The following is a 14,390-nucleotide window of genomic DNA, read 5'->3' as shown; positions in this document are numbered from 1 at the left end:
TTTTTTCGTGAAAAATCGTACTTTTAAATTCAAACAACCACCAAAAAATAAAAAAATTTAAAAAAAATCAAACAGAAACGTTGGGGTCTAGAAAAACTTCTGCTCTAACTATGCTGCTTTGATTTGTTCACTTCTGATTAGTCTGCGTTGAGATACAGTGGATGATTTTAAGATGCGTCCTCAAAAATGTCTCTTCACCGACTTATTTCTCAATATTTTTCTACGAAAAATTACAAAATGTTATTCGAATGATGCTTTTTATTATATGAAATATTTGAATTTATTTTGTTGAACAATAGTTTTGAAAAAAATCGCAAAAATGATGATATTTTCATCATTTAGACCCTACCCCCCCTTAACGATTATCCGGGCAGACCAGTCTCCGAATGGAACTCCCCCGAAGTCGAAGCCTTCACCCCATGTCAGTTCACGAATAGTTAGCACTTCGCCGAACGCGCTCAAAAATCTCACGATTTTCACTTCGACACTTCTATCCTACAATGTTATTCGGAGTTTGTTCTCTTTCCCCTCTAGCTCAACTTCATGTTTTACATCGTGATCGCCGACATCTCTTTGTGCTATCTCTACGTCACTGACCTTCACGAAAGCACACGCTCCATCTCGGTGGCACTGCAGTCTCTTCACATCTTCTTTCTTCAAGCAGAGCACTCTACGGCAAAAAGCATGCACTTTTTCAAACGAAGGCTTTACAGGAAAGGACGAATAGTCGATATTAAAAGTGTTTTCTCGCCTCATTTCGAAAATTGCACACGCGGTGCGGAACAATTAAAATCGAGTTTCGAGAAATACTTGAGAACAGCTTCAACTGTTTGACTCGTTTCGTACACGTGGTACAAAAAAAACACCGACACTGTTTTAAAAACATAACCGAAATCATCGTCACCCAGGCCACATGAGCACGTGTTTCCAATCGTGTTGAAGGAAACAGAACGCCGGTGCAGGAACGAATTGTTTGGTTTGGTTGAGTAAAATCATAGCCACTCAACGGATATGTGACAGAAAGAAAAAAACTTCTTTTAGTCCACCTAGTGGTGTAATGATGCCTTTCTCATATCAATCATACTATCGTTTATAATACTGTGGTATTCTTCGAAATAGTTTTATTCGATTCTTGAAAGAATAACTGGAAACGGTTTGTTTGTCCGTCTAATGATAATGACTATCGTATGAGTAGTTTTGAGCTTAGTTTTGAAAAAAATTCACGTTTCTTGTTTCGCCCCTTTAAGTGATGGTATACAATTTTCACACGCTTTACCCCATGATTCCTGAACTGGAAAGTCGGATCCAGATGAAATTCAGAAGTTTTGTATAGGATCATGACACCATTCATTTGAATCTAAGATTGTAAAAATCGGTTACACTATCCCAGAGGAAAGTGAATAATTTCACAATTGAATTTTTAGGTTAATCACTCAGTAATTGCGGAACCGGAAGTCGGATCAGGAATTTTTCAGGTTCAGGAATTTTCTTTGGGACTCATTTGAATCTGATTTTGTGAAAATCGATTCAGTTATCTCCGAGAAAAGTTAGTACACATATTTTCATTTTGTTGCACATTATACCGGTTTATTTTTTTTTTAATTTCATCTGAATCTGAATGACCATTCTATGGATAGTGCTACTGAGTAAAATACAATGGATTGAAGTTCATTTGAAAAGAGCAATGAAATTTCATACTTCAGGAAGAATACAAAATTATTAAATCCGGTATTGTGGTAATACACATACATGCTGAAACTGACAATAATTATAATGGTAAATATAATAAAAACCCAAACAAAAAGTGCGTTTTATGCTGCTGATTTAAAAACATCACCCTGTTTAGTTTGATTTCCATATACAGGAACCCAGGATTTCGCTTGCTTAGTATAAATCCGGATAATTGGTATAGATCGGTAATTCCTAAACAGACTCCTATTGCCCATCTGTGAGCGCAAGTGCAAGACCCGGGTCGGCGGTTCAATGCATACAGTGCTGGTCTTACAATCCAGTTGTCATATGTTCGAGCCCCGACCTGAAAGGATTCAAAGTGTCAATAAAATCGTAGCACTAGCCATGCAATGATACTGTACGCTAAGAATCGGCTGCGAAGTCTTTATGAACAAATTGTCAACAGTATGTAGTACCATAGATAACTCAAAATTGAATTCCAAAATGTTTGGTATGAACGAGCATTAAGGTAAAATTCAGTGCCAATATAAGACGCGTAACAGTTCAAGCGCATGAATTGAACGAATCTTCGCACAAAGCACATCGTGCAAAACCGACATATAGTATAACCTAACATTTTCAGTGGTTGAATGCAGGCTTACGACTTGATTTATTCGCTAGTAAAACAGACACGAACTAACAGATCGGATGAAAAGTTCGTATCGTTTCTATGAGAGGGCGCCTTTAGAATTAAATCCATACCATTTTCAGTTAGTACCAACCTTCAAAAGACACGTGTATAAATTTGACAGCTGTTTGATTATTAGTTTGTGAGATATTGCATTTTGAGTGAAGCTACTTTTGTTATTATGAAAAAAATGGAAAAAAAGGAATTTCGTGTGTTGATGAAACACTACTTTTTGATGAAAAAAAGTGCCGCCGATACCAAAAAATGGCTTGATGAGTGTTATCCAGACTCTGCATCGGGCGAAGCAACAATTCGTAAGTGGTTTGCAAAATTTCGTACTGGTCATATGAGCACCGAAGACGATGAACGCAGTGGACGTCCAAAAGAGGCTGTTACCGATGAAAACGTGAAAAAAATCCACAAAATGATTTTCAATGACCGTAAAGTGAAGTTGATCGAGATAGCTGACACCCTAAAGATATCAAAGGAACGTGTTGGACATATTATTCACGAATATTTGGATATGAGAAAGCTTTGTGCAAAATGGGTGCCGCGTAAGCTCACAATCGATCAAAAACAACAACGAATTGATGATTCTGAGCAGTGTTTGGAGCTGTTATATCGAAAGAAACCCGATTTTTAATCGATATATAACAATGGACGAAACATGACTCCATCACTTCACTCCGGAGTCCAATCGACAGTCAGCTGAGTGGACTGCATGCGATGAACCGAACCCAAAGCGTGGAAAGACTCAACAATCGGCCGGTAAGGTTATGGCGTCTGTATTTTGGGATTCGCATGGTATAATTTTCATCGACTACCTTGAAAAGGGAAAAACCATCAACAGTGACTATTATATAGCGTTATTAGAGCGTTTGAAGGACGAAATTTCAAAAAACGGCCTCATTTGAAGAAGAAAAAAGTTTTGTTTCATCAAGACAATGCACCGTGTCACAAGTCGATGAAAACCATGCTGAAATTGAACGAATTGGGCTTCGAATTGCTCCCTCATCCACCGTATTCTCCAGATTTGGCACCCAGTGACTTTTTCCTGTTCTCAGACCTCAAGAGAATGCTCGCTGGTAAATATTTTAGAAACAATGAAGAGGTAATCGCTGAAACTGAGGCCTATTTTGAGGCAAAGGACAAATCGTACTACAAAAATGGTATCGAAAAGTTGGAAGATCGCTATAATCGCTGTATCGCCTCTGATGGCAATTATGTTGAATAATAAAAACGAATTTTGGAAAAGAATGTGTGTTTCTATTAAACGATACGAACTTTCCAGCCGAACTTTTATGTATGCTTATTAACCTTGAGTATTGACAAATATGAAGAAGACGCATTTGTGCATGTTGTTTGAGAGGGTCAATTTAGTCATTAAATTTATAATTAATGTGCTCTTATAATTGATTTTTTCGTCTATTGTGAAATTGTTCATTCTTTGCTACACATCAAAATCTTAGGCATGATGACAACACATTACCTATCTGATTATTGTATTATCGTGAACACGACTTACTTTACTCTGGGGCCCGTTTAAAAATTTTCCTGTACAAGAATGGGTAAAACTTAACCGTGAATATCTCTTTTTCTACTCAACCAAACAACATATTTTTTTCTTTATGATATCGGGAATATGATCAGCAATTTAAGGTAAAATTAGTATGAAATAACCACAAAGTATTAAAGAAAAAAACTCATGACGCGTGTTTGTATATCTCGCGCTCGGACGACGCTTTTGATGAAGTGAGCGACATCGCATTTGATAGTTACCAACTGGGTAGGTATGGAATGGGAAAATTGACACGTTTCATTCATTCTAGCCTGCGCAGTAAACTTTTAATATCAGTAAATTAATCATTTAAGAATTTTTCGATATTTTCTTCCATTGAAATTATTGTAATTTGTTTCGAGTGTACTTCTGCAGGAAAACAATTTTTTACTCTCTTTTGCCTTGCCTTACTTTATGTGTTAGAATAAGTGTGTCGTGAATTCGTCGTACTTTAATAGTTACAATTCTAGAAGCAAAGAAAAGAAACCATGCACAATTCACAGAATATATCAAATTATGAGACCGATCTCAGATATTCAGAAGCGTGAAGTTTTATTCGTATTCACGTCATCCAGTTATGCTTCTGACATTACTCAAACACTTTTATTGTTTCATTTTATAAAAGAACTGAAAAATATTCAAACAAGGTCTTTTTTATATGAAATTTTAACTATTAAAAATATCATATTAAAAATACCATCTCGAATTTCCAAATCGAGGTTAGGAATTGATTTTATCATAAACTTACTTGTCGAATCCGTACAGAAAATATCTTAAATATTTTAAGAATTCTACAACTATAAATTACCTATAACAATATTCATAACAAATTCTTTTTGCACACTTCCGCCTCTGTTCGCGAACGGAGATTCGAGTGTACACGATAGAGATGGTTGTTGGAAGTACAAATACCCAAAACCCGACCCGAACCCGTACCCGACCAAAAACTCGTCTGCAATTTTTTTTTAACTGAGAACGGGTCGGCTACTAGTAACTAATTTTACTGCTCTTTCGGGTACGAGTAAATTTTTATATTGTTTAATCGGGTACGGGTTGGGTTCGGAAAAAAAAATTTCCACGGGTATGGGTCGGATTCAGTTATAAGAAATTGCATCCGACCATCAGTATCTCACATAAATATGTTTACAGGTTGACGAGAAGAAGGTTTTGACATTCGCACCTAGAACCAGACTTGACAACTTTCACCATTTTCTAGAAAAACATTTCTCTTCTTCACTCATAAAAATGATCACATCATAGTTACGTGGGAAGGTTTGTGAATATTTCCCACCCTACTATTTTTGCCTTTCTCATATAGAAAGGTTATGCAATCACTGTGAAAACCGACTTTTGAACCGATGCCCGGAAGGCCGTCTGTCATATACCATTCGACTCAGTTCGTCTAGTACGCAAAATGTCTGTGTATGTATGTGCGTATGTGTGTATGTAACATTTTTTGCACTAACTTTTCTCGGAGATGGCTGAACCAATTTTCACAAACTTAGATTCCAATGAAAGGTCTTGTGGTCCCATACAAAATTCCTAAATATTATTTGGATCCGACTTCCGGTTCCGGAATTATGGGGTAAAATGATCAAAAAAATTTGAAAATAAGTGCACTAACTTTTCTCAGAGATGAATAAACCGATTTTCACAAACTTAGATTCAAATGAAAGGTCCTGAGGTCCCATAACAAATTCCTGAATATTATTTCGATCCGACTTCCGGTTAGGGAGTTTTGGGGTAAAATGAGCAAAAAAAATAAAATATTTGTTCTAACTTAGGTTCAAATGAAAGGTCCTGTGGCCCCATACGTGATTAATGAATTTTATGCGGATCCGACTTCCGGATCCGGAAATATAGGGTAAAGTGGGTTAAAAATTGTATACCATCACTGAAAATGGGGAAAAACCTTAAAAAATTTCTAAATCGACCTCAAATCTTTTCCAATTGATAATTTTTATAGTATGATTGATATGAGAAAGGCATCATTACACCACTAGGTGGATTAAAACAGGTTTTTTAATAATATATTTAATAAGGCACACTACTTTAGCTCTAAGATGCTGAAGACAGACCCTATTTTTCACGCAGGTTTTAATAGAAACTGTTTAATGCAATTTTCATATAAATCATCGAGATTGTTACCATGAAAACATGAACATTTATTTTAGAAAAATTGCATAGAAGTTCAATTATTGTAAAACCCACCAGCTACCAACAGCGTCGTGGGTGTGGGTTTGTGAGGCTGACGAAACGGGCATAGTTGTCAGATAAATTTAAATCAAAAACACAATTCATTTTACTTTGTAGTAAAACATTGTTGTTAAAAAAATTCTCGCGAATTTTCAAACTACTTCCACTATTTTCGAAATCAAATTTTTCACACCATATAAATACATATACATTGTTCGACGTTTGGTCAATTCACGTAAACCTTATGTGATGATTTTCTATTCATTTTAGGGGATGTTTGCATAACATTCATTTTCGTCCCGTATAATACGCAGGTTGACCATTTCACGTGATTTTCCAAGTGATTTTTTGTTTGAGTGCAGTCAGTGTCACGAGAATGAGCACGCGCTACCCAAAATTGAGTACAACGTGTGTTACATTCTGGATAAATATGCTTTTCGCAAAATTTGTGCAGATATTACTCCCTTTTGTTAACATTTGTAAATGAGAAGAAAGTAGAAAGGCATTGGAAATCTATTGCTCTCAGTTGTCGGAAATAAGTACTTTTTAAGCATTCACTAAGGAGCCACTTCTAAGCGTGTGTTCTAGTAAGCGTTATAGAAATAGTCGGGTTACGGGTATTTGTAACCGAAACTCGAACTGAACCCGTACCCGACGAGTTTTGGTCGGGTATGAGTAATTGCTAGTAAAAATCTACACCTATAAATCAGCTCAGAATTTTCAAATGAGGTGATTCGCAAATCTAAATTACTGACGGTTAGCTATTTTTTGGATTATGTGGAATTAGTAGCGAAAACTAATGGTCGTCGATTTTGTCTTAGTCCCTTACCAAATTTTTAGAAAAGCTATCCCGTACCTAGAAAAAATATAACATTTTGGCCATATATGTCTAAGAAATAATTTACCTTTAACTTGGTGGGTAGTAGAAAGAAAAATGTATCCAAAATTAGCATTCGACCAAAACAGTTTGGAAACCACTGATTCATATAGTGCACGAGATGTATATTCTTCAACTGAAAATAAAACAAAATCTTAGTCTATGTAACCAATATTCAGAATGGGATATTGACATGAATACGTCTTACTTTACTATGAGGCACCTCTTCAATATTTACCTAATGGGAGAGTAACAACAAGTTTTTGATCGTGAATATCGCTTGTTGTATCTAACGTATCAATATAATATAAACCATAAATAATTTAAAATTAAAATTTTCTAAAATATATGGTATTAATGAGTATTAAAGAGAAATGCTCCAATTGATCAAAAAGCCATCTTTTGATTTGAAACCAGTAACAATTAGTTTTGTCACATCAATAAATTTCGAATACTTTGCATGCAAGTAGTTTGGACTTTCGCGACGGGAGAGCAAAATATTGCTACCAAATATATTATACAGGGTGATTTTTTAAGAGCTTGAGAACTTTTTTAAACAATAAAACGCATAAAATTTGCAAAATCTCATCGGTTCTTTATTTTAAACGTTAGATTGGTACATGACATTTACTTTTTGAAGATAATTTCATTTAAATGTTGACCGCGGCTGCGTCTTAGGTGGTCCATTCGGAAAGTCCGCTTTTTTATCGACAAATTTTGTTCAGCGATGAGGCTCATTTCTGGTTGAATGGCTACGTAAATAAGCAAAATTGCCGCATTTGGAGTGAAGAGCAACCAGAAGCCGTTCAAGAACTGCCCATGCATCCCGAAAAATGCACTGTTTGGTGTGGTTTGTACGCTGGTGGAATCATTGGACCGTATTTTTTCAAAGATGCTGTTGGACGCAACGTTACAGTGAATGGCGATCGCTATCGTTCGATGCTAACAAACTTTTTGTTGCCAAAAATGGAAGAACTGAACTTGGTTGACATGTGGTTTCAACAAGATGGCGCTACATGCCACACAGCTCGCGATTCTATGGCCATTTTGAGGGAAAACTTCGGAGAACAATTCATCTCAAGAAATGGACCGGTAAGTTGGCCACCAAGATCTTGCGATTTGACGCCTTTAGACTATTTTTTGTGGGGCTACGTCAAGTCTAAAGTCTACAGAAATAAGCCAGTAACTATTCCATCTTTGGAAGACAACATTTCCGAAGAAATTCGGGCTATTCCGGCCGAAATGCTCGAAAAAGTTGCCCACAATTGGACTTTCCGAATGGACCACCTAAGACGCAGCCGCGGTCAACATTTAAATGAAATTATCTTCAAAAAGTAAATGTCATGTACCAATCTAACGTTTAAAATAAAGAACCGATGAGATTTTGCAAATTTTATGCGTTTTATTGTTTAAAAAAGTTCTCAAGCTCTTAAAAAATCACCCTATATAACAATATGGATCACTCTTGCAATTAACTAGGGACTTCACAGTTACATTACGGCAACAAAAAAGGTTTCTAATACACAATTTTTTAGGCACATATGATAACTTTTCCAATCAGTTCACTGAATCAAACAACGGCTTAAAATACATTTTTTTACTAATTCTAGAGAAAATACATTGTTAAATCGAAAGTCCCTTTTGATATAAGTGTAGGTGAAATTTATTTTCAATCTATGAAAAACTCCACACGAAAACGCATACGAAACGAATTCATCGTAATGCTAATTCAAGAATTTCATAAACATATCCGAAGAATGCATTACAATTTCTTGATTCTAGAAATCAATCCACTTGTACTTAGGTTTGGGATGATTATTATTTTCGATTACAGTGGTATAAATACACAATCGTTTTAATTTTCAGAAAAGTTGAACACCACTTCATCACTTTTAAATGTGAAGACTATAAGTTCAATTCTAATTCTGCATAGAACTTTGAATCTTTTGTTTATTCGTGAAATTTTATTTTTTCTACTTGTCATCGGAAACATGATCAGCATTTTATAAATAAATATTAAGTTTTATATCCACAAAAAAAAACAATCAAAGTTTAAGTTTTCTAATAGGTATGGTATTAACAAGTATTAAAGAGAAAAAGACGTGTGTTGACGCAGTTGACTGAACAGGAAGAAAAGCTAATGTATCTTAAGCACTTCATTTCGGTTGGTTCAGGTTTAGAGCTCAGTTCCAGTATTAAGAGTACAGTTCCTGGGTGTAGTTACAGGTTCAGTTGCAGATACAAAATCGTACATTTTCGAATGAAGGAATATTCTGCTGTTTCTGCGTTGTACACCATAGGGAAATAATATCAATATTGTGGAGCATCGAAGTGACTTAATTAATCAGTTCTTTTGAAAGCCATCAGTTGCGTTCGCGTTAAATGCACCAGAGCAAACTCAACAATTCAGCCAGAAACATCCGAATTGATATTATGGACAATTCTTCAAATTCTGTATGTTGGTAAAAAGTAGCAAACGAAAACACGAAAAAAAAAAACACTTCACTAAATTTAGTAGAAACATGTGTATCTAAACAAAGATAAACAAATCTTCTGAAACGAACTACATTTGAATAAGAAAATCCAATGTTTCTCAACAGTCTGCAATCAGAACTCATGTGACTCTTTGCATTCAAATAGCGTCACAAGTAGATACGAACAGCAACGACCAACAAATTACATAAGCTCATAAAGCTGACACTGCGAAAAGCCGGGCGATCTTCTTTCCGAATATGTTTTCCATTATTATTCAAAATTCGCACGTTCTCGCATGCCAACACTTTAGAATCTATGCATACGCCTGGATTTGCCTTGTCCTAATACCAATAATATAAAGTGTCTTAAAGAATGTCAACGATGTCATACGAATAAATGAATATCTCTAGTCACCTTTCAACAGTTTTGTCGAATAAACGCAATTTTTCTTTATTTTTACCCTCAGAATGCGACGTGGATGAATTTATTTGCAAGGATAGAAGTTGCATTCCTTTAAACCATCAATGTGATGGTCATAAAGATTGCCAACAAGGAGAGGATGAATTTAATTGCTCGGGTAAGCAAATAGATATATGCACATATATATATATATATATATATATATATATATATATATATATATATATATATATATATATATATATATATATATATATATATATATATATATATATATATATATATATATATATATATATATATATATATATATATATATATATATATATATATATATATATATATATATATATATATATATATATATATATATATATAAATATATATATATATATATATATATTTTACTAATTCGACTCATATGCAAGTTCACATCCGTTTTATGATGAATAATATTGGTATTTTGTACTGTCAGACGAAGGGGTCGAAAATAAAAATTATGCTATCTCTAATTGGAATTTTATTTTTTTTGCTTTCTGACAATACAAGCTACGCACGACCATAACTTCTGTGCATCTGAATCAGAATTCCAATGCAACGACGGTCGTTGTATATCAAGTAACAATGTATGCGATGGCATCAAGCACTGCACGGACGGTGAAGATGAGGACTGTGTAACCGAAGGTATATAAACTCCTTTTAAAATTCTCATCAATCGAATACCATCAAACGTTACTCGACATTTCTATTCTTCACTGATTAAAATAAACTCTAACAATACTTTCTGGTATAGATTGACTTTTGAGAAATGTTGTTCATTAATTTGCATGTTACACAATTGACACGTTTTCATAAATCATTAATTTTCACCTAATATTTGAAGTAGTAATTGATATATATATATATATATATATATATATATATATATATATATATATATATATATATATATATATATATATATATATATATATATATATATATATATATATATATATATATATATATATATATATATATATATATTATAATTCGAGTTTGAAAAAATATAAATTTTATTTCACATATATTAAGGTTAAAGACAGTAAACGGCTTTTTCACTAGAACTGACTAAGCTGACCCGATCCACATGAAATGGTTTTGTTTGTCGATCCTATTAAGTCAGCATTCCTTATCCGGTTGGTTACTAGTAGCCTGATTGATTTGTTGGGTCATCGATTTGTCCGTGGTGTACGTGGTACCTTCTTTTCGCGTGTCGGTGATGAATATTGGCTGGTCAGCTGTTTTTGTGATGTGGTCGCGACATCGAGTTAGGGTACTGGATGGATTTTCCGCAACGTCTCCCTCCTTAAGCATCAAGCTTTCTCGGTTGATTTTTCAAAAGTTCAGATCTCGGTATCGGGATGATTCGTGGTTTTTTACTTTTGGTTTTATTTCCGGTTGTTGTGACTATTATCTCAGTTGCTGTATCGCTTGCCTTTGTTGTTGTAGCTGATTTCGGCAACCCATCGATTTGGAGTTTCGTTCGGTATGACTTCCTTCTACAGAGAAAAATGGATAAACAAAGAAATGTTATTGTTAGGAAGTAGAATCCTCCTAGTGTCGCTTCTTTCTGTATTTGGTGTAATGATAGCTGGATTTCGCTGACTTCTTTCAAGTTTTGTATCCTTGTCAAAAGGTTATCTTCAGCTTTGATTGTTTCTGACTTCGTTTGAAAGCTTTTGCTGTATATTGGTATGAGATAGTTGTCTTTGTGTATTAATTCTGGCTTCCCGCAGAAAGTTAGATTGTGTATTTTCACTGTACAGTTTTCAATTTCTATTAGTGTTGCTTCGTTAATTGCTTTGGGTTTACCACATGAGTCTGATACTTCGATTTTGCTATTGGTGATCTATGAAGATGATGCCTTCAAAGATTTCTGTGATTCTCGGGGGTTCTTTCGCTCGTGTAACTAAACATTTTGAAGTTTGATGAACAAGAAGATTAAGGATTCATTCGTCTTCAAGTGGGAGGTTATTACTTCAAATATCGCATTCTATTGTTTGTATGTAGACTTGGTTTTTGTGTTTCGCTACCAGTTGGATGTGCGTGTTGTTCGGGTCCCGTTGATATTGAGTGTGTGAAGTTCAAGCAAATCGTAGAATTTCTCGTCCAGTATAGGGATTTTTATAAGTATTGTTACGTGATTTCTACTGATTCCTATACTGACTGTGCAAAAACGAAAATTTTATCTGTGTAATTTATTTTGATATCTTGATCTCTGAGCTTTTTAAAAATAAAATCTTTTTCTTCTAATGAAACTATATTCGTGTTAATAAGGTTTAGTTTTGAGAATTCTACTTGATCTTCTATGTCATTTATCAATTGGATTATCTCTTCTGTTTTCCAAACAAGGTTCATAAATTCTAAATCTGCTTTAATGCCTTGTGATGAATTGAATTCTCTGAATAGTTTTGCGTTAATCTTTTTCAAAATTTCTCTAATATTGTTTATTTTGCTCTGGAAAATTTTATTGATTTTTATCTGATTCATCTAGTTATTAGCGAGTTTTTTTACCTGCTCATTTAATATAACTAGGTTCTGCTGGGTCATATTCAAGTCGTTATTGTCTGGATTTCCTGAAATATATTTTATTGCTGTTCCTAGAGCATCGACTAATCCTCGTTTCTGTCTTCTTGGCATAAGGCTGTAGAGTTTCTCTTTGGCTAGTTGTATTTTGGTTCGTTTATCAAGTTCATTTTTAACTTTTGATTGAAGTTTATGAAAATTTTCTATTATTTCTAAAGTATTTGTGTTGAATATTAAATCGCGCGGTTTAGCCTAAGTAGCTTCATGAAAAGTGTTAGTGTTATTGTTATTGCGGTTTCCTGTCATATTTTGCTTTTTTACAAATATCACAGGCACCTATGGAAATTTTGAACGGAAAAAATTATTTTTCTTATATTTGGTGCTTGTTCTCCTTTGTGCCTCTATGCCCGTAGTTGTGGACTTCTCTGATGATTTCGTCTTGAAGAGTTTCCATTCTTACGTCTTCTAGGAATATTTCTGAAATGAGTATCTTGTAAGTTCTGTTAGTGGAGAAATATTCTTTGTGGGTTTCCTGGGTCTTAATTAGTGAAATTGGCATTCTCATACAGTTTGTTCCTTTTACATGAAGAAAATTCTAGAAAATGTTGATCATGTCGTTTTCTGTAAACTCTTGTTTTGCTGCTATGTGCCGGTGGTATTTCGGAAAAACTTGTTCGTACGATATTATGTCTTTGCTGCCTAATTTTAAAATGATTTGATTCCTGAAATTTTTGGTAAATTGTTTTTCAGTACAGGGTATGAAAAAATCATCACTTGTGTCTACTGAGTGAACTGTTTCTACATCATCACTTTTACTTGAGGATGGTTCTACTTCTATACTTCTTTGAGAATTAGCGTTTATAGTCTGATTTTCTGAAACTATGTTGATTCTTGAGAGAGCGTCTGCTACGACGTTTTGCCTGACGGTCTATAAATAACTTAAATTTCCCTCCGTAAAGATACGGTCGAAAATGCTTTACCGCCCACACGATTTCCAGTAATTCTTTTTCGGTAGTACAGTAATTTTCCTCTGTTTTAATTAATGTCCCTGAGGCGTATGTTATTGGTCTATATTTTCCTATTGTCCCTTGGGAGAGAATCGCATAGTCGCTCGCGTCTGTTGTTAAAATGAATTCCTTACTGAAGTCGGGATACGTTAGCAAGGGATCCATGGTTAGTATTTTTTTGCATTTATGAAAACAGTCGTCGAATTCAGGTGTAATTTCGAATTCTATGTCTTTTCTTGGTATTTTTGTCATTATTTTCACCACCTTCGCAAAGTCTTTTATGAACCTCCGGTGGTAACCTAACGTGCCTAGAAATTGCCTGACTTTTTTTTCATATTTTGGCATCGGCCAGTCTCTGATTATTTCAATTTTATCCGCATTAGGCTTCACTTCGTCTTCTGACACCATGTGCCCTAAAAATAAAAAGCAGAACGTAGAAGAGCGATTGTATGTGAGATGTAAGATCTCTTCTGTTGCCGTAGGAGTTTAATAGAGCCTCCTTGATTGATTGCCAATCTTTAGGGTTTCCGGTTGCTATTAATACGTCTTTGGCTTATCCCGATATTTTATTTTTCACGGCTCTAATGATTTGGTTATAATACGGTGTCCCCGTGTAACTACCGAATAACTCTAAGGTGTTCTCGGTGTCTTCAAGTCATGCTTGCATTTCTTCTTTATTCCACTGAACGTAGCTAATTTTTTATTAAGGCGGGTGTTCGGTATTTTGAAAACGGATCATTTGCCCTTTCGCGCATAGCACTAATTTGTTGCATTACCACGTTTCGGTTTTCTGTGAGACTTCGGATTTGCTCCAACAGCTCGTTGGCGTTAATATCCTTTGCCAAATCTCTGTTATTATCGAAGATATTATCACGGTTCATAAAATATTTTCTTTAGTTTAAATCAAAAGAATTTTTTCTCTTCGATATT

The 14,390-nt window shown here is 34.6% G+C and overlaps 1 protein-coding gene across 4 annotated transcripts in view; it reads left to right on the top strand.

The window, feature by feature from the left end:
- The window catches only part of LOC131431038 (basement membrane-specific heparan sulfate proteoglycan core protein), a 746,275-nt gene that overhangs the window by 425,686 nt on the left and 306,199 nt on the right, over nucleotides 1-14,390 (top strand). For all 4 annotated transcript variants that reach the window (XM_058596469.1, XM_058596470.1, XM_058596473.1 and 1 more), the window contains 2 exons: nucleotides 9,932-10,042; nucleotides 10,435-10,569. In XM_058596469.1, the coding sequence (XP_058452452.1) occupies nucleotides 9,932-10,042; nucleotides 10,435-10,569 (246 nt within the window). The remainder of the gene's footprint in view (nucleotides 1-9,931; nucleotides 10,043-10,434; nucleotides 10,570-14,390) is intronic.

The sequence above is a fragment of the Malaya genurostris genome, chromosome 2 (assembly GCF_030247185.1).
Source record: "Malaya genurostris strain Urasoe2022 chromosome 2, Malgen_1.1, whole genome shotgun sequence".
Lineage (NCBI taxonomy): Eukaryota > Metazoa > Arthropoda > Insecta > Diptera > Culicidae > Malaya > Malaya genurostris.
This window is presented reverse-complemented; position numbering and strand designations above follow the sequence as displayed.